Here is a 26,898-nt window from a genome sequence, read left to right on the forward strand (position 1 = left end):
GTTCTTTCATCGTGGCGACGTTAGGCATCAGTGTGTTCGCGAATCCCGCATACTCCCACCCCCCTCATCAATATAATCCCTCCCCAGCCTATCACCTTGCCCAAGCGAACAGACTCCTCTCGCACTCGCCTCTCCACGAGTCTCCGGCTCATCGGGAGAGACGGGCTCCCCCGTCATGCCCTGAATCCCTTTCGCCATCCGACGAAAGGAACCTGGAGCATATGTCGCAGATTCCCCCTATATCAGGCCCTCAGTCGGACGATGCACTACGATCTGAGCACCGTGGTTCTCGGGAAAAGAAGAGACCGCATGAAGAGGACCCGTCCTCCGATGGTGCTGATTCCATGCGTCCAAGACCGCTGTCCTGGCATCCATCTGCTCCGGTGGAACCCCAGGCCAGGCCCAAGCAGCAGCTCCGTTCCATCGAGGTCCATTCCATCTTGAATCCCCCGGCGAAGTCTGCCTCAACTGTGACGGGAGACGCAGCTGCGGAGCAATCCTCCTCCCATCAGCGGCTGCCGTCGTCTCCCAACGTTCGCCTGCCATCCCCGGCCCTCCATCCCCGACGGCTGTCGGCCTCGCCTGGAATGCGAAACCGACAGATTGTCAATCCGGCCTCCCCACCTGCCCGGTTCGTTGGGCCGGGCCCGCCCTATTCCCGGAAGCCCAGCGCTTCCCAGTCTCCGTTGGCCCAAGAGTCTCGCCCCGGGCTGTACGCTGTGTCCCCGACATCACCGATGGCCACGGATGTCCTTCCTGGAGTCCCAGCTTCTGCCCCGGGTAATCCACAATCTGTGCCCGTTTCGATCCAGTCCACGCCTACTTTCCACAGCCGTCGCACCAGTGCAAACCCTACCCCGAATTCCAGCTCCCAGGAGACCAGCCCTTCGACTCCAGTCTCCACATATAGCCAGTTTGGCCGGTCGTCCCCGGCTATCTCTGGTGCTCCGGGGCCACAGCCGGGCCCCGGATATCCCCATCCTGCGCCGTTTGGCGCCATAGATACCACCGGGCGGCTACCGTCCGTGGTTGCAGGAGGAAGGCACGCCGCAGATGAGGCGGAGAGTCTGCCGGTGCCGGGGATGATCCCGTGCATCTTGGATTTGAAGTCGGGGTCGTCCAGCCAGGCCGAGAAACGGAAGGCGAATAGTGACGCATCCCGGCGATTCCGCAACAGGAAGCGAAACGAAATGCAGATGGAGCAGAAGATCACCGCCCAGCAGGATGAGATTCGGAAGCAATCGGAGCTCCTGCAGCGGCAGGCCCAGGACATCCGCGCGTTGATGCAAGAGCGGGACTTTTACCGCTCCGAGAGAGACTTCTACCGCGAGCGTGCTAGCCGATTGGGCCCGTTCCCGGACCGACCAGCATCGCCACAGACGTTACGATCGACTCTGGATAAGGACCGGGAACCGACTGGATGGCCTGCAGGGGATGCTAAGTTTCGAACGGGGGATGGGGCGTCGACTGTACCGGCTATGCCGTTAACAATACCACCAGGGACGTGGTCGTCGGCCCCTTCAGCTTACTCGATGACGCAGCCTCATACGGAACGCGGATCGCGGAGCGACGAATCGATGCGGAACTTGCCGCAGTTTCCTGGCCCGTGGTCACGACCGTGATCGACAATCGAGCCCAACCTACTCTTTTCTTTCTTGTGATGTTCTGGAAACTCATGAAGATCTTGGCATATCAACCCGCCAGCGGCGTGGATATAACTGCATTGGAGGATACTGGGTGTGTTTGAATGGGTGGACGCGCTAGGTTTGTTCCTGTTTGGATCGCCTTGGAATCTTATGTGCACATATCCCTGCTCGTTATTGTTTCCAGTTGCTTGTAGTTGCTTTTCGTGGTGTCATTTGATTGCGTATTCTGGGTGGCATTTGCATGAAAATTGTCTGGATTTGTTCTCTGAGATTGGAGCCACTGTAGCCGTTTGTGTCTAGGTGTTATTTGCGTTGGACTTGCTTTAGACGGAAGATACCACCACGGCTCGAATTTCCCTGAATCATTCTTTATGCTTGCTATGGCCATTGATTGAGCTGTAGGATATACGGAGTATTGTCAGATCATGATCGTGCTGGGAGTGATTGCGATATCGGCGGCCGTCCCAGCCCCCCACGTGGTGGATATGATGATCTTCGAGCTGCGACGGTAGCTGGACTGACCAGGACTATCATCCTGGAGCATATGAATAATAACCGACAGGCGGAAGTCGAGATGTAGTTGTACATGGGGTGGTCGGCTAATGACTTGTAACGACTTCAATATAGACGGACAGGGATACGGTCCTCAGGCACCAACCAGCAGCCGGGAGGGCGCACGTGCCCAGACATCCACGCAGGCAAGTGTATACTCCGTACGGTGGAACCTCGTCGTACTTCTCTCTCTCCGCCGAGTCATTCCCCGATATGGTGGGGGTTTTGTCTCCAGCAGCCTGGTGCTAAGCTAACATTCACCCCCTTGCCTCATTCCGAGACGGCATGAAGGCTGCCTTATATGAGACCGCCCCAGCCCGGGGGTATCGACCACGTCCTGTACTCTGTCGCAAGAACGCAGCGTCGGCAATGGCTACCATGGCGTTCTTCGCGGTTCTCCTCTCTCTCAGCTCTCTGTTGACCGAGTATGTGGCTCCCACCGTCTGCTTCTCCATGGTTGACTATGTATGACTAACCTGCCGCAGGACTTCGAGCACCCCCCTGGACTCCCGGAAGGGGAGCTCCTGTAACTCTATTGATCAAGGGTATCAGTGTTTCCCCGAGCTTTCTCACAAATGGGGCCTGTATGCCCCCTACTTCTCGCTCGAGGACCAGTCTCCATTCCCTCCGGAGCTCCCTGATAACTGTCAGGTTACCTTCGTGCAGGTACTGTCACGTCACGGCGCGCGGTACCCAACGAGCAGCAAATCAAAGAGCTATGCTGCCACCATTGCAGCCATCCAGAAGAATGCCACCGCGTTTCCCGGCAAGTACGCCTTTCTGAAATCATACAACTACTCTCTGGGCGCCGACGACTTGACGCTCTTCGGGCAGAACCAATTGCAAGACTCAGGAGTCAAGTTCTACCACCGCTATAATGCCCTCACCCGTAACACCAACCCCTTCGTCCGGACCACGGACTCCGATCGAGTCCACGAGTCCGGCGAGAAGTTCGTCCAGGGCTTTCAGAATGCCCGGCAGGACGATCCGCGGGCCCGTCCGAACCAGCCATCTGCACAGGTCGACGTCGTCATCCCAGAGGGAACGGCGTATAACAACACCCTGGAGCACAGCGTCTGCACGGCCTTCGAGGACAGTACCGTCGGCGACGACGCAGTGGCCAACTTCACCGCTGTCTTTGCCCCGGCGATTGCCAAACGCCTGGAGGCGGATCTGGACGGGGTGCAGCTGTCCGATGACGATGTGGTCAACTTGATGTCCATGTGCCCGTTCGAGACGGTCAGTTTGACAGGCGATGCGCACACGCTATCGCCATTCTGCAATCTGTTCACAGACGCCGAGTGGGTGCAATATAACTACCTGCAGTCGCTGGACAAGTACTACGGCTACGCCGCTGGTAACCCCCTGGGTCCCGTCCAGGGCGTCGGCTGGGCCAACGAGCTGATCGCACGCCTGTCGCACGCCCCCGTGCAGGACCACACATGCGTCAACCACACCCTCGACGCCAACCCGAAGACCTTTCCCCTGAACGCCACCCTCTACGCTGACTTCTCGCATGACAGCGTGATGGTCTCCATCTTCTGGGCCCTGGGTCTGTACAACGGCACTAAGCCGCTATCGACCACCACTGTCCAGGACATTACCCAGACAGACGGGTATTCCGCCGCCTGGTCCGTCCCGTTTGCCGCCCGGGCCTACATCGAGATGATGCAGTGTCGTGCCGAGAAGGAGCCTCTGGTCCGCGTGCTGGTCAATGACCGTGTCATGCCGCTGTACGGCTGCACGACGGACGGGCTGGGGAGATGCACGCGGGACGACTTCATCCAGGGATTGAGCTTTGCTCGCTCGGGCGGGAATTGGGCGCAGTGTTTTGTCTGATCTGATGTACATACATGTGTTGGTAGCTGCTCTGAATCAATTTAGGGACTTACTTCTGTTACCTGCTCCCGCTTTACTTCCACTTCCAAGTCGCATCTGTTACTCCCTCTCCTCCCACCCTCCCCGTCTCACCCCATACCTCCAATCCACCGCCATCTCCCAACAATGGACGGCCCTAACTCCGAGTCCGACGCTGAGCGCATTACTACCCGCTACACTAACTACAAACCAATTCTCATCGTCGTATGTACACGCAGCATCGACATTTGGGCCCGTTTCCCCCGCGTCTTCCTCAAGCTCCAGCGCGACGCCCAGCTCACTTACGCCACCAACCTGACCACCCTCGACGTCCTCCTGGACCTCCACGGGCCTTCCGTCGCAGGCATCATCGTTGCGGACGGCCAGATCCTCGACGACGGCGCCCAGCACGACGCGCTCTCCGCACGACTCGTCTCCCTGGTGAAGGGCGTCCACGCCCCTGCCGCCACCCCGCACGAATACACTGTGGTCTTCGCCTTCGACTTCCCCACGCAGGCCGCCCGGCGTCCCTTTCGCTTCGCGCGGTACATGCAGGATACCTTTGCCCTGCCTTGGATGATCAGTGGCTGCACCGTGCACAAGATCAAGCTGCGGCTGCGGACGCGCACGCTGCGGAAGATGGGGCCCCGTGGGCGGTACCGTCGATCGTTCGATATGAAGGCCGTGTTTTTGCGTCGCGTCAAGATGGCAGATAAGTTGCTCGTTGCTACGGGGGAGTTTGGGCCCGGTGGCCAGCCGGATGAGGTCAATTGGGTCACGGCTATTTTGAGGCCGGAGCATGAGACGAGTACGACGGATGGGGAGGAGGAGGCGGAGGATGGAGGGGGTGATGGACAGGGGCAGGACGAGGAGGAAGCGGTTGGGTCTGGAGGAAGCGATATGGCTACGCGCGACGGCGTGTCTGATTCTTTCCCATGTGATGTTGTGGGCCCTCGCGAGGATGGAACTAGTCACAGGGAGACACCTTTTGCCGATGGAACGGCCAGCGATGGGAGCTTGGCTGACGATGAGCTGGATGATGCGGATACATCGGTCGACGAGGCTCCCGTTGGTGGTGCTGCTGAGGTTGAGGACGCGGATGATGGCGCCTCCATCGACCCCAACTGGGTCCCTTCCGACGACGAAGGCACCATCGCTGACATGCAGGTCGCCGATAGCCCCGTGGTGATCCACCAGGTCAAGACGTGGGTGGATGGCAGACATGGAGGCGAGGCTACCATGATGCGCGGGTACGTCGGGTTCATCGGCCACATGGAGGACAATCGTTCGATGAGCTCGATCCTCCTGGGGATGTGTGCGGTGCGTCGGTGTGGGAGAACTTAGGAGTTGAGTGGCCGTGCGGGTGGGACCATCATGTATCTCAGGTGGAATGATAATAGAAGATGGATTGGACGCTGGGGACATCATAAAGTACAATATTATACAGGAAAACAGAATGATCCTATGATCCAGAGGCCATGTCATTTCTCATGGCGACCTTCGTCGCCTGCAGTCTCTGCTGCTCGGGACACTGAGCCCACAAGCCGCTTCTGGCTTTTATTTCCATACGCTGTACCGATAGTTAGTGGTTGGTAGACGTCTACTAGCTGAAAGAAACGCACTTCGTTCGTACAAGACCCAAGAAGTGTACATGAACACTGGCAAGGCCACGATTGTCGAGATCCATCTACTGTCGTTAGTATGGCTTGGTAAATATACACGTAGGAGAACAGATCTTTAACGTACCGTCTCGCAGCAACTTTATATTCTTTCGTCTGCCGGATGTCCCTTGATGGTTGCCCGAGAGGTGGTCGTCGGTGGACCGGGGGGTCCATGACAACCCGCGGTTTGCTGTCTCTCGGGTGAGACATTGAGACTCTATTCAAGAATACTTTCGGGAGTGAGGGGTGAGTGGGGATTATGTGTTGGATGCAGTTTGTTGGATGAAGTTGAAGTTGTACGTTTTGCTGCATCGGGTTCTTGGCGTCATGTGACTATCGGTCTACATGATTACTAGTATGGATATGGTATGGATAACGACGTTAATGTCAGAGTATCGGCCAAAGTTCAGTGAGCTCGCACTATGGACAAAGAGAGAAAGTACGAACTGACTACTCCATTTTACGGGTCGCCGGCATATTTCCATGCCCGTAAGCAGCCTCTACAAGACGTTCTGTTGACCTTACTGGTTCGACCCAGGCATGCTCTGGAACGAAATAGCGCCAAAAAATGGGAATGCAAGGGATGACTGATCAGGCGCCATCAATATGAAGCCATATATCAAGTGAGCTGTTCCATTGCCGTGACCCGATTGTTGGGTGCGTATATGTGGCTTAGAAGCAAAAAACGAAATGATTGGTCTTCTCTCGGTTTCTATGCTATCATCGATTTTTGGAAAAGCCTTGCAGAGGATGAGCACGGCTTATAGTTTCATGATAGGTGCAAATTCTTTCACACGGTACATTGTGGCTGACCATGTTCGTATCATGCTGCAGTAACCAACCTGTATAACATTTGGCTTTCGCTTCCAACATTGACAAGGGATGATATGTACTAGACTGTGTGACGTGGTCCCCATACTACTGGTTACCTGCTTCAACACAGGTGATTGTGTAGGAAGGGTGGCCCTCACTGGCAGCTATATAAAGGAGTCTATGTCTTTCAAACAAATTGTCCTTCTCACCACTGCACTAGACACACAATTTCAAGTTAAAATCACTGTCTTTGTCCATACAGCTGCTCATCTCCCTTTCATCAAGCCCTCTCACTCTAAATCGACGGCTGAGAAAATGCATATTTCTTCTGCCTCCGTTGCTGTCCTCGCGGTAGCTGCCAACGCTATTCAGATCACCATCCCTAGGCTTGATGATACTGTAGATTTGTCCCAGGATTGGCCAGTACGCTGGTTGCATGTCGTGTTCGTCCAGTTTGTCTTCTACTTGAAGGGTAGGGCTAATTGGGGACCACCAGATCGGATCCCACATCTTTCTGCCTGTATCTCACCAACTATAAAGAATACCCTCCCCAGGCAGTCTTCCTAGACCAGGTTACGACTAATGAGGGGCGCGTCTTTATCCCCGGGGAATGCTACTCGGACATCCGAAGCACGTATGTGATCTATTAAATCTCGATTTTCACATCGGGTTGCTGACTTTCTGCCTTGTTTAGCGATTATCGGGTCCGGGCGTCTCCATGCGGAGACATAGAAACTGTCTTCGCCGAGTCCGGGGATTTCTCTGTTGAGCAGCTTGCGTGTCTGTGAACACGAATATCGCCAATTGGGGGTGGCAGGGTCCAAGTGCATATAGATGCGACTACAATGGCCTTGAAAGGGCAGGTGATTAAGATGCAAGGACATGTTATACATTGATGGGGAAATAATACATTTCTGAGTGCACCTCTGGCACAAAATGGAGCGTCAGCCATCACACAGGTATGCCAGTCAGGCAATGCCATGACTTCACAGGCCAGTGAAAAGAAAACTCAGTAGTACATGGGTGAAAATCCGAGATAGGACGTAAGCAACACAAGAATAAGGATGTTAAGAGTATAAAAGCAGAAAAACGCCAACACTTTGCGCGCAACCCATCTTGAACGTCCGCTATGCTTGTTTTCCAGTAACCATCCGTAACTCCGTGGCATTCAGTGTCTAGCGCGCGAAACTGGAGAAATGATCGATTGAAAAAAAAGGCAGCTTGGCTGCTATCATATTATATGAGGTGAAGAGAGCTTTCGCCATTGGAGGTTAAGGTATATATTTGCCTGCACCGTCTGACCAAGGCCTGTGATAGAGTCAATCATGCTAGGACAGCCATAGGTGTGGCTCTATTCAATTCTGGTCGGTTCCGGTGCCTTGCCCGGATCAGACCTTATACTAGCATCCATCTCCTTTGCATGCGATTTCCGGCTGCGGCGTCTGGATTTGCGGGCTCTTTCCTCCGCATCATGCTTGGACCCTTCTATCATGGCGGCTGCAGCAGCACGACGAGGGCGTCCACTGGGTGTGTCGTGGGACTCGACTGTGGATGGATTGTCGCGGGTCGCCGACGGAGTTCCGCGGGGATACGGAATCGTCCCGTTGGATATGCCTTCATCGAGTCTTTGCCTGTTCTTCTCGGGAGACGGCTTCTTCAATTTGATCTTGCGAGGCCACGGCATCGGTTCATCGAGCCTTGGACTCTTTGGGCCTCTCTCTTCATCTCCGCCATCCACCTCGGAATGGGAGCGTTTCTTCGACTCCTTAGGGGCATGCTCATCCCCTCTATTTTCATCCTCCTTCTTTGGGCCGATGATCCTAAGGATGACCGGGGGCTTCTTGCGCCGTCTCCGGCGTTTCTTCAGAGCCTCGGTGCTATTTGCGGTCATACTGTCTGCGACTTGGCTCGAGGGCGCTGGCCCATGCTGAGCTTCTTTCGCTTGCGCCTTGGGGGTGACCTGCTTGTTTAATCTCTCCTTTGGCGTTTCAGCCGCAGGTTTATTCTCCCTCGTTTTCTTATTTTCAGAACCAGTCTTAGGTTCCCTAGTTTTCGGGGTTTCGGTAGAAGGTTTGCTATCCTGAGATTTCGGCGTGTCGGCGCCGACTTGACTTTCCTTCCTACTTTTACGGCCCCTTCTGGAACGCGGTGTCGGTTTAGACTTGGATGTAGGGGTTGACTGAGCAACAGGAGTTGGGACGCTCGACCCTCCAATGTCCTTGCGACGTCGTTTTGGTCGACTATCGTCCGGGGTTTCCAGGATTGGATTGCCCAAGTTCTCCTGGACGACAGGATCGCCGCGTCGACGCTTGCGAGTCTTTTTCGGTTTCCCATCTTTCCGATCACCCTTGCGATTCACGGCGCCAGGGGAATCGTGCTGGGCTATCAACGCTTCAATTTGAGAAAGCGACATCGACCTATCTGTGGTAATACCCCGCATTCGAGCTTGCTCGCGGAGTTTGATCTTTGCTCTCTCCCCGTCAACGTCCTCCACAACGAAAGGACTGTCTACCTCACGAGGCAGGTTACGCTCGCCAATACGGGGCGGGAAGCCGAAGATCTTGTCTCGTTCGATCTGTTCGCAGGACTTAAGCCGCATCGGAGGCTGTGGGAGCGCATCGTCTCCGTAGGTATTGTTGGGTCTGACCCAGGTATAGCCGTCAGGTATGCCAAGGAGCTCTTCCCCGAATTCATTGAATTGGCCTGCGTGCGTCCAGCCACCCTCGTCAGTCCACGTACTCGAAGCGTTACCCGTATAGTCAGGATATGATGGCATACTTTCTCCCCCCGTCCCTGCATTCCCGTCCTTCCTCTTCGCAGCTCGGTGTTTTTCCCACAGCTCTCTGAGCCAGAGTTCGGCCGTGGCGTCGGGAGCAGAGTCAGGCAGGACGGCCGCGGAGGCCATCGCGAGCAGTCTTCTAGCGAGATCAGTCACATCCGGTTGCGGAGCTTCCTGTGGCACGGGAACGGGCTGGTCAGCCGCCGTCCCGGGCGGGTGTATAGTTTTTGGTTCACTGGAGCTTGGAGCTTGCGTGCCCTCGCCGGAGGGCCGGGGAGTGCGCGTGCGATTGCGCCGGAATCTTTTCTGTGACTGAAACGATTCTAGGGCTCTGATGGTGGGTTTCCGGGTGCGATTGGAGGTGCGCGCAGCGGTTGAGGTAGTCGTGGAAAAGCTGGTGGGAGAGGCAGGGGCATCAATTTGGCCATCTAGACCGAAATTGTTGCGGTACATATCGGAATCGTAGTCGAAGTGGAAGCTGTTATCGTAAAGATGTACTGGAGTGGCCTCAACACTGTCTGCGATCTCAGGGCTGTAATGGAGGTGCTCCATAGGCTTGGATTTGGACAAGACCGATTCTAAAGCCTTACGGCTCAGGGTGAGAGTGATCGTGTTACTCTTACGGGGTTTGTTGGTCGGATCGACCTCGGAGCCGTCCTTGCTTGCAGGCTCTGACTTTTGCCCATCAGTGTCCTCGTCCGAGATGGTAGTAGGCTGCGGTGTCTCTTTGGTTTTGTCAGTGCAAGCCGATGTAACCGTGCTGATAGACCCGCGTTTGCGACGGCGAGTTCTCGCCGATGATCTGTTATTTGGGGTGGACTGGCTAGTCTGCTCGGCAGGTGTGGCTAACTTCGCACGCTCCATAGCATTGGTCCTTGCGAGCCGAGAGACTGAAGTAGTAGCAGGAGTAGATGGAGGTTTAGGGCGTGGTGTGGTTGAGAGTCCCTCATCCTGCCGAGAACCAGCTTTGGGTTCCCAATCTCTGCGCGAAGGTTGAGGGGTGTTGGAACGGGGAGTAGATGTCCGTGATCTAGCAGCGCTGGTTCTCGCTGGCATAGAATTTCTACTTCTGCGCCTGGGAGATGCGGTTGCTGTTGACTCATTTGCCTCTGAACCGCTCCGCGCCGAGTCCGTCAATACAGACCGTGGGGTCGGGATTACCGCGCTGTCACTTGAATCTTTGGGAAGAGTCGATTGAGACTCCTCGGGTTGAGCGTGAGGCCTCATATGAGAGGACGAAGATGTCGGGGTAGGAGCTCTGGATATGTCAGAAGCTGTTGTTGAGACAGTGTCCCCATTGACAGTGTCTGGCTGGTGCCGACGGCTCTTTTTTGGCACACCGCTGGGCATGTCCGACAAGTCGGTTAGGGTTTTGGGACCGGAAGATCCAGTGAAAGCTTTGGGATCTTGCGGTTTCTCGTTATAACTCAGAGAAAGTCTCCGTGTGGATGAGGGAACATCCTCGAAAGAGGAGATGATAGGAGTGGTAGGAAGTGAGTACGCAGTACGAGAACGTCGATACAAGTTCGACTCGGGCTCTTGAGTACTTTTCCGAGAAGCGCGAGAAGAGCTCCGTCGAGTGTTTGGCTGAAAGGATGTCAGATGGAAATTCGAAGTTGAGGGAGTAGCGGGGGGCGAGGTGAAAAGACGCGAGGACAGTGATAGAAATACAAACAGACGACTTAGCGTCACTTACAGAAGTTGAATCCATGGTTGAAGGTACAGGGGATGCGGTCGTCTCATGAGTAACAGAAGCTCTACCCAGCACTAATCATGAGTGTCAGCATTCAGTGCAGTCCTAGCCCTAACCCGTCACCAGGAACAAATACGTCACGATACGCATATAGACCAGATCTTACTTTTGAACGAGCCCCTTCGCCTCCACTTAGGGTATCTTTACAATCCGATCACTGTTCTTCCCCGCAGGCGTCCTAGTATACGGAATTCATCGACACTTTTTGGCCGAGGTATCGGGTTGCAAGCGCGGTGGTAGCGGAAAGGACAATGGTTTTTCTTTTCAGAAATATTGTCTCTGGATCTCGGTAGGCTAGAAGAATATCGAGAAGCTCGTACTAGACTGCAACAAGACACAGTTGTTAGCAGGGTGGAACTGGACGGACTGCGTCGGAAGTAGGGCTAAGTAGGAGCGGAACTCCTTGCGAAGATGAAAGACCACACAAGCACAAAAAAAAAAGGAATCTTGCGACCAGGAGTCTGTACAGACATACAGCTAAGCAACACAGGGGTTGCAGATGCCTATCAGTAGAGTTTCAGGAAGAGAAAGCTCGTCGGAAGAGCGGAGGCGAGGGAGTCGAGACGTAGGGCAAAGGATATAGCGGCACATAACGGCTCTAAACCTAGATGGATGCGATAGCGGACATGATGGAACGGTGAACAATCGACTGTCGAGTCGTTCGAGGAAATCTCAAGACGTCGTAGTGGCGTAGAAAAGCCAACAAGCCCGACGACGAGCGAAGAAGAATTGGTTGACTTGGACGATGCCGGGAAATTAGGGCTTGCAAAGGCGGGTGGAAAGTCACTGGACCGCTGCTTGCCCCAAATGCCGCGGGCGCTTATCTTAGCGCAGCTTCCCGCCGTCCATCTCAACACCTCTTCATCGTCCTGTCCTGTCTTTCGGACGCTGTCCTTCCTGTCTCTTGTCATCGGTCTGTCGCCGTCACCATGAAGCTCTGGTCGTCTCTTCTGCAGCTTGGTCTGCTGGCTTCGACCGCGATTTCCACCGTCGCAGCATCTTCCTGGGGGTTCACTGATGCCACCGTGTCAGTTCACTCCAAGGGCTCCGGAGTTGGTGCTGGGCTGAAAGAGAAGTATGTCCTCTTGTTTTCTCCAGCGGATTTCCTGGTGGCTATGGTTGTATCTAATTGTTTGTTCAATTGGCAGGATTCCCGATAACAAGGGCCTCTCGACACCCATCACCTTCGGAGACGCCGACACCCTCAAGATCACCCTCACGTCGCAAGACGGTCGCACCGCCAAACGTGCCCACCAGGTTTTTCTCCTTCTTCAGGACCGCAACACCGGCCTAGACATCTCGTACCCGTTCAGCGTCAAGGACAATGGCAAGGCCAGAGTGGAGTTGGTAGGCGAAACCGGATACGACCGAATGTTGGTGTCGACGACTCTGACCTGTTCTCCTAGACTCAGAAAGACCTTCCGGTTCAATTTCTCTCCGCATCAGAGCCTCTTGATGCCCGACTCCTGATTGGATCGTTTGGAAGTTCGAAAGCGTACAATGAAGCTGCGTTCCAGCTCTCGTTGGCCCGGGACGCAAATGTGCCTGTCCCGACGGCGGAGGCCACGAAGTACGGCAAGCTTCCGGAGATCCACCATATTTTCAAGGATGATCCCCGGAGTCCTCCTATCGTAATCACATTGGCATTCGCCGGAATGGTGCTTGCGACTCTTCCTCTTCTGGCTGTTGTGGTGAGTCCTGCCCCTCTCAGGCCCCGTAATGCGCCATCTCACCTCTCTTCCAGTGGCTCTTCCTCGGCGGCAATGTTGGCCATCTCTCAACTGCCTTCAAGACATCTCCCCTTCCTCACGCCGTCTTCCTAGGATCTCTCTTCTCGATCGAAGGCATCTTCTTCCTATACTACACCTCGTGGACGTTGTTCCAAATCCTCCCGGCGGTCGCTGTGGCTGGTACCGTCGCGTTCATCAGTGGTAGTCGTGCATTGGGTGAGGTACAGGGCAGACGCCTTGCTGGCCTCCGGTAAACTAGGCTGGTACTGGGTTTACTAGCTGTTCCGAGCTCAATTGTGTATGTATTTAAATACCGACGTCACGGTCCGCCACGCTTTTTGTTGCCAGCGTTTCAATTCCGCTCAGTATAGCATGCAAAACTACCTTCAATACATAAATCCGCATTCTGCGACTGTAGTTTCACTCGTACGCTGTAAACATCTGACGTCACCCGCGCGGCTGAAGTGCTGCCCGATTGGGTTTAGTCTGCCCGCGCCTGTCGCTCTCCGTATGCAGAACGACTTCTAACTTCTCTCTCAACTGTCCGACTTTACCCTCAGCTCCGCAGAAACTATGGGCTCATCTTCTTCCAAGCCAGTACGCTCCGCAGCGCAAGCTGCCTCGCGTCGTCAATACCCCAAACAACCCAGCACAACACCGCCTCCTAGACCTTCTCCTGCGGCAGCATCAAAGCCTCGTCAAGCTCCCGAGCATCCTCCTCGCGGTCCGACATACCACTCCAAAGAACAGCCTTCAACAGTGAAATCAAGCGGTGCGTACACCTCCATCTGGCTTACTGGATTACAATCACACGTTGCCTGGGATGGGCAACACGAGTGGCCGCCCCTCAACCGAAAACCGCACCGGCAGGAAGCTAATCTCCCGGTTTGCTTGAACAGGCATCGAACTCGATGGACGTGATCCGGACTTTGCCGCCTCCCTGCGAAAGATCGGCCCCGTCACTCCCGCCCCGACCCTCTCCCACTCCAGCACCTTCACGCCGCAGAACCCGACCCCGCCGACCGGCGACTCTGTGCAGACTGTTTTCCCGTCGGCATCGAACCCAGCGTTGTTGGTGTTCACTGCCCGGCAGCGGGCCACGAAGGCCGCGGAGCAGGAGGCGGAGTTGGTTGGGCGTCCGAACTTTGCCGGCCGCGAGTTCGTGGATGCCTTCACTTTGCGCCAGGCGTTGACGATGCGGGATCGTCAAGGCCTTCCGACTGATGAGATCGAGCGCATGCTGCGGCTGAAAAAGGGCGTGTTGGACCGGTTGGGGGCCAAAGGGGTTGTTTCGGAGGTGGCGATGTGAGTATCTCCGTAATGTTTGGTTCGGTTGTTCGATTGTTCGGTTGTGCTGCTGCATGTTCAGCCTGTATTATATTTGTATTTGTATGACGCTACGAGAAGCATATATCATGGCTCAATTGGATTGCATAACTGGTATATAAACTTGGGGTCATGATCCATTGATTGGTAACAATTCACATTCCTGAGGGAGAAGAGTCGGACGAAACGTGAAGGACAGTCTCGTACAGTGCAATATCTTTATTATTTCCCCTGTTGTCCAAGGACACGCTCTGATCAAAATGGGAATAAGCGGGCCTTTTAAGGAGCCGCAAAGCCCGGCATAGTAGATCTCTAATAGCACTGTGCCTGTTGGGCCCAAAAGTCCCCTGAATTGAGGCTCTGGGACTGATGCCAGTCCATAATCCACTCCCATAAGCACAAGATGCAGCCAAGGCGCTCGGGTCGCGTCGTTCATATTGATCTGCGCACTTCATCTGCTATATCAGACGTTCATTGGCTCCGTCGTATCAAAGTCGTATCAAAGACACCATCAACGAAATGCACTGTGTGTCCTAGTCGAACATATCTCTGCGACACCAAAGCCAACAACCAAAGATAATCCGATATTTGCTTTCTTCTTTGGGATGTAGTCTGCGCAGTATTCAGTGCGTTGAACGGTATTTGCAGGCATAAAATCAGTGCCCAGCAGTTAAAGGACCCTCGGGTCGTTTTCGCCCCCATGCGCCACGCCATGCTTAGCTGCTTGCTCTAAAAGACGCCGTCAATGCACCGAACCATCACTATCCAACGGGATTCATGCGGGAACTTTTATGAATTCCAAGCATGCCGATCCGCCAGCAGGAAGGGTCCTCTTCCAGGGCCTCGACCGAGGGAAGTGCCATCAACTGATGGAGCATTGTTCATCCCCTTTGTGCCCTGCCTTCTCTCTGTTCCTCCTCAGCATACCCATTCATTGTTTCTCGCAAGGTACTACCGCAATGGCAGGCTTCAACTGGCTATGGACAAGCGCTGTCTGTGTCCTCCATGTCGGCCGGACTGTCGCTCAGACGACGGCGTTACCTGACTGGTTCAATGGATACTACATCCACCTGGACGGGACGACAACCGATAGTACGTGACATTTCTCCAGGATGCTGTACCTGAAACGTACACCTAATTAACTGTCTCCAGCCAGTAGCGTCAGCTGCGAGTCGACGATGTCGTGGGCAAGCTCGGGAGAATATGCGAATTGCTGCCAAACGACGGACACAAACGTGCGATGCCCAATGCCGACGGCCTGCGTCAGCAGTACAGTAGTTTTCGATGACGGTAGTTCGTACACATGGTATGTCAGTTGGTGCTGCACGCACAGCGCACACATGCTCCCTCTAGGAACGACCAACTAACAGACACTCCAGCAATCCGAATGAGTCCTGCGCGACCATGACTGTGTATCAGACATCACCGTTCGGCCTGCCCTCCAGCAAACAGGCATTCTGCTGGGAGAACTGGGAGGCCTTCACCGTTTACCGCGAGCTTCCTACGCCGACGGGATCAACATGTGCGTTGCCCTCACAATAACACACCCATTCTTTCACGAGTCCGTAGCTGATGTTTGTTTTCTTGCAGCCGCCACGGCGACGGAGGGTGCGTCGTTGAACGCGCCCACAGCCTCCAACACCGGGGCGAACGCCCAGGACGATAACTCGGGTCAGCCGGCTAGCCAGGGCTGGATTGCTGGTGCGGTGGTGGGCCCAGTCGCGGGGGTTGCGCTGGGGGTGTTTGGCTTGCTTTTTGGGTACCGGAAAGCGAGACAGGCGAAGCAAATGCAAGCGATGACGGCGCCGCCGTATGAGCCATTCGGGTCCCAGGCCATGCCTATGCATACACAGCACCAGTACCAACAGCACCCGTATGTGGAGTTGGACTCTTCTGGGATATATCAAAAGCCTTGATGGCGAGATGAACAGCGCAGGCCCTGGTGAGCTGGGGATGACGAAATGACCGAGACGGAGCGGGATAACCGCTGAATTCGAAGATATCTTCTTCATTCTGCCTATATTGGACAGTATCTAGTTTTAATCGAATGGCGCAGAGGTACATGGCGCTGCGGATGGCCTACACCGTTAGCTTCCCAATACTCCACAGTTTGATATCAAACTGTTATTAACAAGCTCAACACCGTCAGCTCCTCGTCTCGGATTCTCGCAGTCCTTGACTCGCCATATCTCAATCGCCTCCTGGAAGATGACGCGTATCGACCTGGAACAGAGTTGTCCTCCGTTAAAGTCTTCCCCTTCAGGAAGTCCCGAGAAACCGTTGAATCTCTCTAGCACATCTACCACGAGCGCATCCCAAAATCGACACGCGCATATAATTCACCTCACGAGACAGACTGATGCCACACCACCGCATTCTCTCTCCCGGGCATGAGACGTGCAGTATGCGTTGTCAAGGCTTCGGGCTTCGGGCCAAAACGGACGAGGAGAGAAGCCCTCCTACCGTCTTAGCGGGACAGTGACTGAATCGGGCGAAGCCGTAAGATCAAATGACCCAGCTACATAATATGTGAGTATTCCAATCGCGCAGACGCAGATTTTCGGGCATTTCTCGGGGGGCAGCCCATGGTGGTGGTTGGTGCGTGGCGAGCCTATTAGGTCTTATACTAGTTTTGCTAGCGGAGAAGACCGTAAGACACCGAGGGGAACCGAGAGGGAGAGGATTAACGTGAGATTTACGTTGGAACCGATGCCAACGCATCGGTCCACGTGAGGCTGGGTGTATATTATGATGTACATCGGTACAACGGTACATCTGGGGAAGCGAAGTGGGTATACGGATATGCGCTGACCGCATCTTTTGATCTTCTTTCGACCGCCCCTTACATACATGAGAGCCCTACGGCGATTAGGCATCGTCGTCGCCGATTGGCAAGTCCTCTCCTCGTTCGTGTTCTCTTCTCAAGTCTAGTAACTATACACCAATGTCCTCTATACGGAACGAGACACACCGTCATTTCTGGCAATCCCGGGCCTGGTCAATCGATGAATCTGCCAAGGACGATACTAACGCCCACGTAAGGGAAAAACCTTAGCAGATGATGCACCAACCATGCCATCTGATGGGTAAACCCCCTTCTCTGCCAGAGGGTCCCTATGAGTCAAAAAAAGATAATGCGTTTCATCCCCGGACGATGATCCTTAATGAAGTCACCGGTGTAACCGTTAAAGTGATGCCTGCTATTATGCCCGTACACCGGGCTTTGGCTCGTGTTGTTTGGATCGCTTTCGTTGATGTCATGGGCAGCACAACCCCGGGTCGAAAGCATAGTAGTCCACTCTAGACCACGCCACAGGGGTGTGAGCCACGGGTAAACGATGCCGTTCAACTCCCTTTCAAATAGCCTAAGCATGGTGGATGGAGTCGTTAGTCTTGATTTCCCCGGATCCCCGGATGGTGGGGGCATGCTCGCTCTTGGCGAAGGAGGGTGGGGATCCCACTTGCTGGCATGAACAGCCGAAATCGATTGGAACAGACCTCGTACTGACTGCATCTTGGAGATTTCTCCAGGCTGCAGGTGGGTCATGTGCGGGGGTTCTGGGGCTGTCAGATCGGACACTAAGTGGAACGATGATGCACACTTAGGTAACTTTACTCGATAGTTTATACACGTCGAGACTATAACAGCATTAGATTAGGGAAATAGGTCGGTAAGTAGGTACACAAATGCCCAAGAGGGTAAAAAGCAACGGTCTAAATCAGGCTACCCGCCATAGTAATCAAATCCTGTGCCGACACCCGGGACGCTCAAAATCAAACAACCTCTTCGTAAATTACCCCATGTCCATGACCGGGGCATTAAACCTTGATTGCAACCACGCTCGCTTCCCAAACGCCCATGCAAGTTGATAATAAAAATGAAAACCCAGGGAAAAAAAAATTCGTGGAATCGACACATCATCTACCATGCGGCGTGGCCACCGTCCATGCGTAGATCGCTTCCCGTCATGAAGGAGCTGGCGTCACTGAGGAGGAAGACGGCAGCGCCACGGTACTCGTTGGGGGTGGACAGACGACCCAGCATGTTATGCTTGGGCCATTCATCACGGCGCTCGGGAAATTCAACAAACAACTTCTCCACCATAGCCGTGACGATGTATCCGGGCGAGATGGTGTTGACCCGGATATTGTACTGGCCCCACTCGGCCGCGAGGTTACGAGCGAGCTGAATCACAGCGGCCTTGCTAGCGTTGTAGGCGGGACAGATGAGACCCTGTCAAGGACCGTCAGTATTCTGATATCAATGATCGAGCCAATGATAGGGGCAAGAGAAGGCAAGGGTTGTGTGACAAGAAGGAATATAAAGCGGGGGAGGTAAACGAAGGCAAAGACCGTTGGGAACGTACCCGATTGGCAATAGTGCCACTCATACTGGCGATTAGTGCGATGCTGCCGCCATTTCCAAAGCGAATCATCTGCTTGGCAACCGCTTGAGCAGTCATAAACACCCCAGTCACGTTGACTTCGAACATGGTATTCGCATCCTTGGCTGTGTACTCAAGGGCCGGTGTCTCCTGCTGGATGCCGGCGGCGGCGACCAGTCCATCCATGCGGCCTTCTGCCGTAGCGATGGATTCAATGGTGTTGTTGAGGAGTTCCGTGTCCCGGACATCGATCCGGCGATACTGCAGCTCCGTGCCTAATTCTTCAACCGCACGTTTCTGGATCGCAAAGAACTCGGGAGCCTGGAAAATTAGGGTTAGAACGGATGATGCAGAAAGGATACCATTTTTCATAGATGCCATTGGTGTACTCACAGGTTCTTCCAGCCGGTCGAGGGCGTAGACTTTGGCACCAGCTTCCAAAAGGGCCTCCGCCTGCGTCAGACCTAGACCACGAGCGGCACCAGAGACGCAAACAACCTTTCCAGCCAGGCTGAACTCAGGCATCCTGGACTTGGAGCCGAGGCAGGGGTCGACCTGGCTGATGGGGGCGGGGCAAACGTCGTTGGTTTCGATAGAGACGGACATTGTTGGATGTTTAAAAGTGTATGTAGGAACCAAAGGGTATCTTTGAGAAGGGTCGAGAAATATGAGGTTAAGATGACGGCAGATATACCTGGAAGGATAAAGGCGGTTCACTGGAATGCAATGGGATGGAAGTAGAGGAAGAGAAGAAAGCAATTGATGATGATGATGAGAAGAGGATTGGAAGAGCCATGAGCAGGCTTCTTAAATATTTCATTCTATGCAAGACCAGGGGGTTGTACAGCATCCATCCAAGTTTCTTTCGGCTCACATGAGGCCTCATGACTTCCCCCGGGGGGTCCAGACTGGGCGGATTTGTAGAGCGGATGTCTTGGGCTGGTCCGCTCGTGGCAATAGTCTTATCGGGGGTTACGGTACGGTACATGTTAGGCAGAGCCAACACCTATTTCGGTGGAGAATCGTATATTGCTTCCGCTCTATCGCTTATATGGAGAACTGTGATATGGTAATGATATGGTGTATGATGGATGTCGTCCTTGAATGCGATATACCGCAACTCCATTTACTACATCGCCAGATTAAAAGACACTCATGTGTTTTCTTAACAATAAAAACCAAACAACATACATGGATAGCTGCTCTGTACACAGAATGACTGATTTCATCTTCCATCGTCGTCCAAAATTACCACCTTGATGGCGGATCCTGGGGCAGTGAACCCGGATTTCCCAAAGGAGCAATCCGAGAGGCCCGCTGATTGGCGGGGACGCGGGGGGCAACAAAGTCACGGGGCCAGAGCAGTGGGAAAAAATCGAACATTCCAACTCCATCTTGTCGTCAGCTTGACGACTATTCCGACTGCCGGCCCTAGATCGCCTTGCAATCTTGAATCTTCTAGAAAATGTCGAGTCTTGTGCTGGCGTCGGCCTAAATTTAGCACCCCCGGCCTTATCAAACCGGAGACGTCAGTATCGACCCAGGTATCAACAAACTACTACGGAGTAGTACCATGATCGAAGGAACCACCCGTGGCGGATCCGTGGTTGTCCCTTGTGACTGTCCGATTTTGAAGACTGTCTCTAGCTCTTTACCCTTCTGGGAGCTTCCGGGCGCCATCTTTTCCTTCTGTCTATAGATAGGATGGACCCCGTGACGAGTCTCCGATTAACCTTACTTTGTCTCCGGGGAATTGTCCAATAGTGCACCCGGTCTGCCTGAATTCGATTGCTTTTCCATCGTCAGGCGAGGAGAGGCAGTACCATAAATGACTAAACACTCCCCTTCTAGGCTTGTCTGGTTATATTTGCTTGTTTCCCTCGCGCCTTCACCTGTCTGCGAAATAAATTTATCGAGAAACCATTCAATTTCTCCGTCGACTCCTGCAGCCCCTCCGGAATCAGACCCTTGGTCTGTGCTTCGGCCAGTCCAGCCCCTCGACAGACGAACTGTTTTGCCCGTGTGACCGGCAGAGTTTGATCCACTATGATCCTCTCCCCTGCCATGCCGACCGAACGGTCGAGTACATTCCAGGCACAGCGGTACAGGGACCTTCTTTCCAGCCCCTTCCGGGCTTTGTCCCGACCTGCATGGACCATCCAGCCGTAGCTGACGTGGCTCGATGGCACGACCATCCAAGTCTAGAAGCCTGGGGTGTATTCGGAGTATCACTCCGCGGTGGCTGTTTTGTGCCATGTTCATGGACAGTCAATTAGATCTCGGCCTCGATCCTACCCCGCTCGTTATCAATCATGGTCTGTGTCAATAATCTTGGTTCTAGGACCTTCCTATCCAGAGTAAAAAACTCAGTGGCGCATGCGGCATGTTTGACTTGCTTTCCCTCCAACAATGACCTGGGGCCCAGATTCGACAATGCAAACCTCTCAGGTAAGTATAATCTTGTAGACTATCCATTTCCCAGCCATTATATAGTTAATGGTTGGTAATATATAAATGCCGTGCGCTGCCAGAATTATATACTTAATCCCATGTTCTTCAGACCCATATCCACAGCCGCGGCATTGACCTTACTCCGTAGGCCGACATACCTCAACGATAGCCTAGGCTATCCACACTAACCCCGCAGCACTCAACACCAAATCTCCCACCAACAACAATGTAAAGATGTGTTGCAACAGCTTCACAAACCGTCCTTTCCTACGCATTGTCACCATCTTCTTCAGTGAAGGCTACAATGTCTCTACAAGATGATGTCGCCCACTTCCACACGATCCCATGGGTATCGAAACTCCTCCGTGATGACAGCTATATGACTATCCCAACCCGAACGCGACACAAGAAAGAGTCTCTCGAATCGGAAGATTCCTTTTTTGCCAAGGCATTGAACACCCCATCCACTATATCGGCCTCCATAATGCAGGTCAAGAAACCGCGACCCGCCTCATCACCACCACCAAGTTCTTCCTCCCGTGTCGTACCTGCGGAAGAGATCCGGGCCTTTTTTACTATCGGCGAAGACATAATGGGACCGCCAGGGTCAATGCATGGCGGTGCTGTTGCTAGTATCCTAGATGAAGTCCTGGGGCAGCTGCTTATGGCGGGTGGCCATTTCGAAGATGTGGTTAACCGTGTCTGGAATCGGTTTGAAGGTCCAGTAACGGCGTACCTTAATACCACTTATGTTCGGCGAGTTCCAGCTCCTGGGACGATTGTGGTATATGCACGGCTAAAGGAGGCCGTCGAGGATAGAAAATGGAAGGTGGAGGGCGAAATTCGCGATTCAGAGAACAGGGTGCTTTCCAGGGCGGAATGCTTGTTTGTGAAGATTACAGCGAAGATATAAACCGCATACTTTGGTCCATTTTAGTTATCTAGATCATTTGTACAGCAAAGAATGTATCCATGGACATTTGCGTTGGTGACTTCTGGCGGAGAGGAACTTGTAGATAGAAGACAAGTCACAAACAGAATCTGACTCATTCAGAATCGCGTCAAGGAAAGGTCATGAATTGAATGCGTTGATGTTGGCGTGGGTTCTGCAAGCCGCTCCAACTCATGTGGCTGAGTATGCAAGGCAGACACCGGTACAAGTATATATGCCTACGCTTATCCTGTGAGATACGTTACTTGGACTTTTTACACCAAAATAAAAAGATCAAGAGCTCACACCATGCAAACAAATGATTGTTGTAATTTCATTCCAGGCCAAATACCCGCCGGGGCAAGATCTCATCGCATCAATTTTCAGACGTCAGATCCCCCCCTTCCCGAATATAAGGGCCTCTTCGCCGCAGTAATCGAGAATGTGTTTACTGAGAATGAATGCAATGAGCTGATTCGCCTAGCAGAATCAACCACACTGACCGGTGTGTCTTCCACGCCGACCTGGGGCCGTGCTACGATCAATGTTGGGAATGGCAAACAAATGCTGGTGGCGGATGAACGAAACTGCGGGCGGATCATCTACGACTCCCAAGTGTTGGCCGAGAGGTTATTGGCTCGGCTGATGCCTTTCTTCCAAGAATATGGCATTGATAACATTGAAAATGAGCCGTTGGTCACGGGGCTCGCAGGTCGCAATAAGGCCTACCATCTCACGCGCTTGAACGAGCGACTGCGCTTCCTCCGGTACAAAGGCGACGAGTACTTTCGCCCCCATTGGGATGCGAATTACACCACGCCGGATCGACAAGAAAAGTCGTTCTACACTATTCATCTGTATCTGAATGGCGATGGTGAACAAGACCTAGAGGAGTTGCGACAGGCAAAGTTACGACTGAACCAACGGAAAGATGTCAACTTGGGCGTGGAGGGTAAGCTCCTCGGCGGATCGACGTCGTTTATTCCTCGCTTTGAAGAGGAGGACCGACAGCTGCGGGTTTTTCCAAAGACAGGATCGGTTTTGGTTTTCCAGCAGAATAACCTATTGCATGGAGGCGATCCTGTGTTCCAAGGCACCAAATTTACTATGCGGACGGATATCATGTATCAGCAACGGTGACATACGGTCTCATCGCTAGATAGGTGGATACAATACGACTGTTCCCCAGAATGTTGGGACGCAAAATGATATGTAATGTAAGGCCTGTTCGCCCCAACATAGAGATAGATGATTCCGCAAACCCGTGTGCTGGTCTCTCAAAGTTGCACACAGGAAAGAGTCACTTATCAATTCAGAGAGGATACTAGATTTACCTTATGTTCTTTCTTTAAGAGATATGTGAGAGTTTATGAAGTGAAGTTAGGAAAATCATGCCGCTGAGTCTTTGAATTGTACATGGGCTATATGTACACTCAACGGAGGCCAATGTGCGTCGAAGCTGTCTTTTCTATGTGACTCGTCCAATATACCAACTTCTGTGCTTAGATATATATATCTACTTGGCGTATTCGAGTCCTAATCTCGATGAACCAGCGGCGTTTGTGTTGCTTCCAGTTTGAAATCGATTTTTAAGTTGGATTGTAGCTATGGAAATTAATAAATTAATTTCCAATGTTGGCAGCTTGCTTTCGCGGTGTGGATGGGTCTTCAAGGCTGAATTGCAGTAAGTCAAAAGGGACCGCGTGGTCCACCCGTGTCGATCATCTCAGCACTTGAGTTTTCCCAAGGGATGAAGAGGGAATGTGGCGCAGGAGAGAGATGATTTGGATGTAACCAATTGGCCCATCATTCTGATTCATCACATCATTTTTTATCATGATCCCTCCTCTTCAACTGGGCTAGATGTATGCATACAGCATAACGTGTGCAGTTGGACATAAGACTGAGATTAATGCAATTCAAATGCAGCCTAAGGAACGCCAAGAATAGTTCACACCAGGCAACCACATTTATTTTGATTTGTCCTCTTTGGCTAAGTCATTCCCATCATGATTTTACCCCTTCTCTTGTCTGCGGTTTTCCATGGTTCATACCCGTTAGTTCCGGTTAGTGTCTTAGGGCAACCCTTGTCCACCGTTATAAAAGAAATGAAAGAAATTAAGCCGATCATAAAATCCTAACGTCCAGGCGATGCATGTATCCCTTGACAAACTCTGCTGAAGCAATGAGATCCCCTGCCAACGCTTATTACCCCCGTCAAGTATGCCATCCTCCGTAGCATTTGGACAAACGCGCCTCACGTCAGAGCCACTCACTGGGCTTCAGCTTCGGAAGTTTCGGAGCATAGCCATTATTATTGACATCATGGATCTGAGCATGTGCAACGATGCCACGGTTCCTCGGCCCTGGAGCCCCAATGATAATCCAGAGTCCATTCAAAATAAGCCACTAGTTGCGATCGCTACAGGGCTCCGGCAGGCTTGGCTGAACCCTCCGGCCCCTCCCATATAGCGCCCCCTGGCTCATTTATGCAGCCTTTGTTTGGTTTAAAATATGGAGATCCTTCCCAAGGGTCAGTTTTCCGGAGGCTTTTGTCTTGACTTTTGGATTCCCTTGTTTCTGTATTAGGAATTGTGGGAGCAACCAGTCTCGAGATCAGAATGATGAAGCCTACCATAGCGGTAGCGGCTTTGGCTAGCTTGCTGTCGGGTAAGTGGACCCTTTTCTTTTCCCTCTTTCCGCGATTTTCCTATCATATGAAATTACCGCCGTTCTGGTTTTAACTCGAGCGACCTCGACTAGGTGTGACTGCCACCGAGAGTGCTTTGGTGCAACGCGCTCTGCCAAATGCCCCAGATGGATATACGCCCTCCTCCGTCAGTTGCGCGGCTAGTCGTCCCACGATCCGTAGTGCATCGAGCCTCTCCTCAAACGAATCGTCATGGCTGGAAACTCGTAGGGACAAGACCTTGAATGCTATGAAGGACTTTTTCAACCATGTCACTATTCCCGACTTTAACGCTGTTCAATACATCGACCGCATCTCGAGCAATACTTCTGATCTCCCGAATATTGGAATTGCGGTCTCCGGTGGAGGTTATCGTGCTCTGATGAATGGCGCAGGAGCCATTAAAGCTTTCGACAGCCGGACGGACAATTCGACCAGTTCGGGCCAGCTGGGAGGCCTGCTGCAGTCTGCAACCTATCTTTCTGGTTTGAGTGGTGGCGGTTGGCTGGTCGGATCCATCTACATCAATAACTTCACTACCATTTCTGACTTGCAAACGCAAGAAGATGGCGCTGTCTGGCAATTCCAGAACTCGATTTTCGAGGGCCCTAATGGCGATAGCATTCAGATCCTAGATTCTGCCAGCTACTACAAGGATATTTATGATGCAGTCTCTGCCAAGGGTGATGCAGGCTATCAGACGTCTATTACTGATTACTGGTATGTATATGGACCCTGACTCTTGTTCCACATGTCCCATAAATTTTACTAACGTGATACCCAGGGGACGTGCGCTCTCTTACCAATTGATCAATGCTACCAGTGGTGGACCAAGTTATACCTGGTCGTCCATTGCCCTCACTGAGAGTTTCCAGTCTGCAGACATGCCAATGCCAATTCTTGTTGCAGACGGGCGGTACCCTGGCGAGCTCGTTATTAGCACGAATGCCACTGTCTATGAGTTCAACCCTTGGGAGTTTGGGACCTTCGACCCGACGGTGTATGGATTTGCCCCTCTCGAATATCTGGGGTCTAGGTTTGATGGCGGATCTCTTCCTAACAACGAAACCTGCGTGCGCGGTTTCGACAATGCTGGTTACGTTATGGGAACATCTTCCAGTCTGTTCAACCAGTTCCTTCTGAACGTTAACAGCACTGCGCTCCCCAGTTTCCTCAAGACCGCGTTCACGGATATTCTGGAGGAGATTGGCGAAGACTCTAACGACATTGCGGTATATGCTCCCAACCCATTCTATCACTGGAGGAACGAGAGCTCGCCCGCGGCCAGCCAGCGCGAACTGGACATGGTCGACGGTGGCGAGGACCTCCAGAATATTCCTTTGCATCCTCTTATCCAGCCCGAGCGACACGTGGATGTCATTTTTGCTGTCGACTCATCAGCCGATACCGAATACAGCTGGCCCAATGGAACCGCCCTCGTTGCGACATACGAGCGCAGCTTGAATTCAACTGGAATTGCCAACGGTACTGCATTCCCAGCTATTCCGGACCAGAACACTTTCGTCAACAAGGGTTTGAATACCAAACCAACATTCTTCGGATGCGACAGCTCAAATATCACTGGCACCGCGCCGCTAATTGTCTACCTCCCCAACTACCCCTACGTCGCTTACTCGAACATGACGACTTTCACTCCAAGCTACGAAGAATCGGTTAGGGACGACACAATCGCGAACGGATATGCTGTCGCCACGATGGCAAACAGCACGCGTGACGCCGACTGGTCGTCCTGTGTTGCTTGTGCTATCCTGAGCCGCTCTTTCGAGCGCACTGACACGCAAGTGCCCGACCGCTGCACCCAGTGCTTCCAGAAATACTGCTGGGATGGCACGACGAACACTACCGCGCCGGCTGGTTATGAGCCTGCCACATTGATGGACAGTGCCGGCTCTAACGTGATGCCGACCATCTTGATTGGTATGGCCACCACTGGTATCGCCATTTTCTTGACCGTATAATAAGTGCCGGAGTTACTCATGTTTCTTGGCATGTGGTAAGGTTGACGAGATCTGTGATGTATTTTTTATTAGCCTGCATGATCATAGCTGGACATATATGGGCATGGGTTCTTTTTTGCATAATTCGCATAGTGGTACATATACCCTCTTCAACAAGGATCTTAGCTCCAAGCCTCAAACTATTTGGTTTCCTTTATACACACACCTCCATTCAGCCAAGCTGGATAGTTAACGACTCCACTAGTTACATAATTCAGCTCTTACAACGACCGGCTTGACCTGTGCTAACACTAAGCCACTCAGCCGGAACGACCAGAATACTAGACCTCAGTTCAGTATGCCTGCC

General features: G+C 52.9%; 11 protein-coding genes across 11 annotated transcripts; 6 read left to right on the forward strand and 5 right to left on the reverse strand.

Annotated features, from left to right (window-relative positions):
• Positions 1-2,576: 2,576 nt before the first annotated feature.
• Positions 2,577-4,037, forward strand: BDV59DRAFT_206491 (histidine phosphatase family protein; the record flags this gene model as incomplete). Its single annotated transcript, XM_073694805.1, has 2 exons — positions 2,577-2,623; positions 2,684-4,037. 2 exons carry the CDS (start codon positions 2,577-2,579, stop codon positions 4,035-4,037), a joined length of 1,401 nt encoding a protein of 466 aa, XP_073542716.1.
• A 165-nt stretch (positions 4,038-4,202) lies between these two features.
• On the forward strand, positions 4,203-5,399 carry BDV59DRAFT_196850 (uncharacterized protein; the record flags this gene model as incomplete). Its single annotated transcript, XM_073692786.1, has 1 exon — positions 4,203-5,399. One exon carries the CDS (start codon positions 4,203-4,205, stop codon positions 5,397-5,399), a length of 1,197 nt encoding a protein of 398 aa, XP_073542717.1.
• Positions 5,400-5,536: 137 nt separating this feature from the next.
• On the reverse strand, positions 5,537-5,926 carry BDV59DRAFT_206493 (uncharacterized protein; the record flags this gene model as incomplete). The annotated part of the gene is made up of 3 exons (XM_073694806.1): positions 5,537-5,625; positions 5,678-5,742; positions 5,802-5,926. The coding sequence occupies 3 exons, from the start codon at positions 5,924-5,926 to the stop codon at positions 5,537-5,539; spliced, it is 279 nt and encodes a 92-aa protein (XP_073542718.1).
• Positions 5,927-7,880: 1,954 nt separating this feature from the next.
• Positions 7,881-11,151, reverse strand: BDV59DRAFT_196851 (putative GPI-anchored cell surface glycoprotein; the record flags this gene model as incomplete). Its single annotated transcript, XM_073692787.1, has 10 exons — positions 7,881-9,886; positions 9,926-10,031; positions 10,065-10,157; positions 10,200-10,383; positions 10,453-10,479; positions 10,510-10,582; positions 10,649-10,746; positions 10,831-10,895; positions 11,005-11,075; positions 11,118-11,151. The coding sequence occupies 10 exons, from the start codon at positions 11,149-11,151 to the stop codon at positions 7,881-7,883; spliced, it is 2,757 nt and encodes a 918-aa protein (XP_073542719.1).
• Positions 11,152-11,990: 839 nt separating this feature from the next.
• Positions 11,991-14,100, forward strand: BDV59DRAFT_196852 (putative oligosaccharyltransferase subunit ribophorin II; the record flags this gene model as incomplete). The annotated part of the gene is made up of 7 exons (XM_073692788.1): positions 11,991-12,136; positions 12,210-12,408; positions 12,468-12,752; positions 12,806-13,012; positions 13,163-13,217; positions 13,360-13,563; positions 13,691-14,100. The coding sequence occupies 7 exons, from the start codon at positions 11,991-11,993 to the stop codon at positions 14,098-14,100; spliced, it is 1,506 nt and encodes a 501-aa protein (XP_073542720.1).
• A 74-nt stretch (positions 14,101-14,174) lies between these two features.
• BDV59DRAFT_151893 (uncharacterized protein) lies at positions 14,175-14,731 on the reverse strand. The gene has a single exon (XM_073687366.1). The coding sequence runs from the start codon at positions 14,551-14,553 to the stop codon at positions 14,248-14,250; it is 306 nt and encodes a 101-aa protein (XP_073542721.1). The 5' UTR covers positions 14,554-14,731; the 3' UTR covers positions 14,175-14,247.
• A 345-nt stretch (positions 14,732-15,076) lies between these two features.
• Positions 15,077-16,033, forward strand: BDV59DRAFT_206496 (uncharacterized protein; the record flags this gene model as incomplete). Its single annotated transcript, XM_073694807.1, has 4 exons — positions 15,077-15,209; positions 15,270-15,423; positions 15,497-15,639; positions 15,708-16,033. The coding sequence occupies 4 exons, from the start codon at positions 15,077-15,079 to the stop codon at positions 16,031-16,033; spliced, it is 756 nt and encodes a 251-aa protein (XP_073542722.1).
• A 1,719-nt stretch (positions 16,034-17,752) lies between these two features.
• BDV59DRAFT_189633 (putative short chain dehydrogenase) lies at positions 17,753-19,299 on the reverse strand. The gene is made up of 3 exons (XM_073691628.1): positions 18,896-19,299; positions 18,485-18,823; positions 17,753-18,351 (listed from the first exon to the last, which is right to left on the reverse strand). Exons 1-3 carry the CDS (start codon positions 19,106-19,108, stop codon positions 18,040-18,042), a joined length of 864 nt encoding a protein of 287 aa, XP_073542723.1. The 5' UTR covers positions 19,109-19,299; the 3' UTR covers positions 17,753-18,039.
• Positions 19,300-20,189: 890 nt separating this feature from the next.
• On the reverse strand, positions 20,190-21,011 carry BDV59DRAFT_151921 (uncharacterized protein). Its single transcript, XM_073687367.1, has one exon. It carries the CDS (start codon positions 20,762-20,764, stop codon positions 20,237-20,239), a length of 528 nt encoding a protein of 175 aa, XP_073542724.1. The 5' UTR covers positions 20,765-21,011; the 3' UTR covers positions 20,190-20,236.
• A 1,154-nt stretch (positions 21,012-22,165) lies between these two features.
• Positions 22,166-23,151, forward strand: BDV59DRAFT_189635 (uncharacterized protein). The gene has a single exon (XM_073691629.1). It carries the CDS (start codon positions 22,194-22,196, stop codon positions 23,022-23,024), a length of 831 nt encoding a protein of 276 aa, XP_073542725.1. The 5' UTR covers positions 22,166-22,193; the 3' UTR covers positions 23,025-23,151.
• A 1,172-nt stretch (positions 23,152-24,323) lies between these two features.
• Positions 24,324-26,876, forward strand: BDV59DRAFT_189636 (lysophospholipase family protein). The gene is made up of 3 exons (XM_073691630.1): positions 24,324-24,554; positions 24,648-25,293; positions 25,358-26,876. Exons 1-3 carry the CDS (start codon positions 24,506-24,508, stop codon positions 26,550-26,552), a joined length of 1,890 nt encoding a protein of 629 aa, XP_073542726.1. The 5' UTR covers positions 24,324-24,505; the 3' UTR covers positions 26,553-26,876.
• The last annotated feature ends 22 nt before the right edge of the window (positions 26,877-26,898 follow it).

The sequence above is a fragment of the Aspergillus ambiguus genome (genome assembly GCF_047715705.1).
Source record: "Aspergillus ambiguus strain CBS 117.58 unplaced genomic scaffold BDV59scaffold_69, whole genome shotgun sequence".
NCBI lineage: Eukaryota > Fungi > Ascomycota > Eurotiomycetes > Eurotiales > Aspergillaceae > Aspergillus > Aspergillus ambiguus.

Bases quoted from the DNA above. Each gene is read 5' to 3' on its own strand.
- BDV59DRAFT_151893 (XM_073687366.1), bottom strand. From the start codon at position 14,553: ATGAACGACGCGACCCGAGCGCCTTGGCTGCATCTTGTGCTTATGGGA.
- BDV59DRAFT_189633 (XM_073691628.1), bottom strand. From the start codon at position 19,108: ATGTCCGTCTCTATCGAAACCAACGACGTTTGCCCCGCCCCCATCAGC. The intron at 18,824-18,895 runs GTGAGTACACCA...CTAATTTTCCAG, and splicing joins TCGACCGGCTGGAAGAACCT to GCTCCCGAGTTCTTTGCGAT. The intron at 18,352-18,484 runs GTACGTTCCCAA...GGTCCTTGACAG, and splicing joins GTGGCACTATTGCCAATCGG to GGTCTCATCTGTCCCGCCTA.
- BDV59DRAFT_151921 (XM_073687367.1), bottom strand. From the start codon at position 20,764: ATGAACATGGCACAAAACAGCCACCGCGGAGTGATACTCCGAATACAC.
- BDV59DRAFT_189635 (XM_073691629.1), top strand. From the start codon at position 22,194: ATGCAAACAAATGATTGTTGTAATTTCATTCCAGGCCAAATACCCGCC.
- BDV59DRAFT_189636 (XM_073691630.1), top strand. From the start codon at position 24,506: ATGATGAAGCCTACCATAGCGGTAGCGGCTTTGGCTAGCTTGCTGTCG. The intron at 24,555-24,647 runs GTAAGTGGACCC...GACCTCGACTAG, and splicing joins TTTGGCTAGCTTGCTGTCGG to GTGTGACTGCCACCGAGAGT. The intron at 25,294-25,357 runs GTATGTATATGG...CGTGATACCCAG, and splicing joins ACGTCTATTACTGATTACTG to GGGACGTGCGCTCTCTTACC.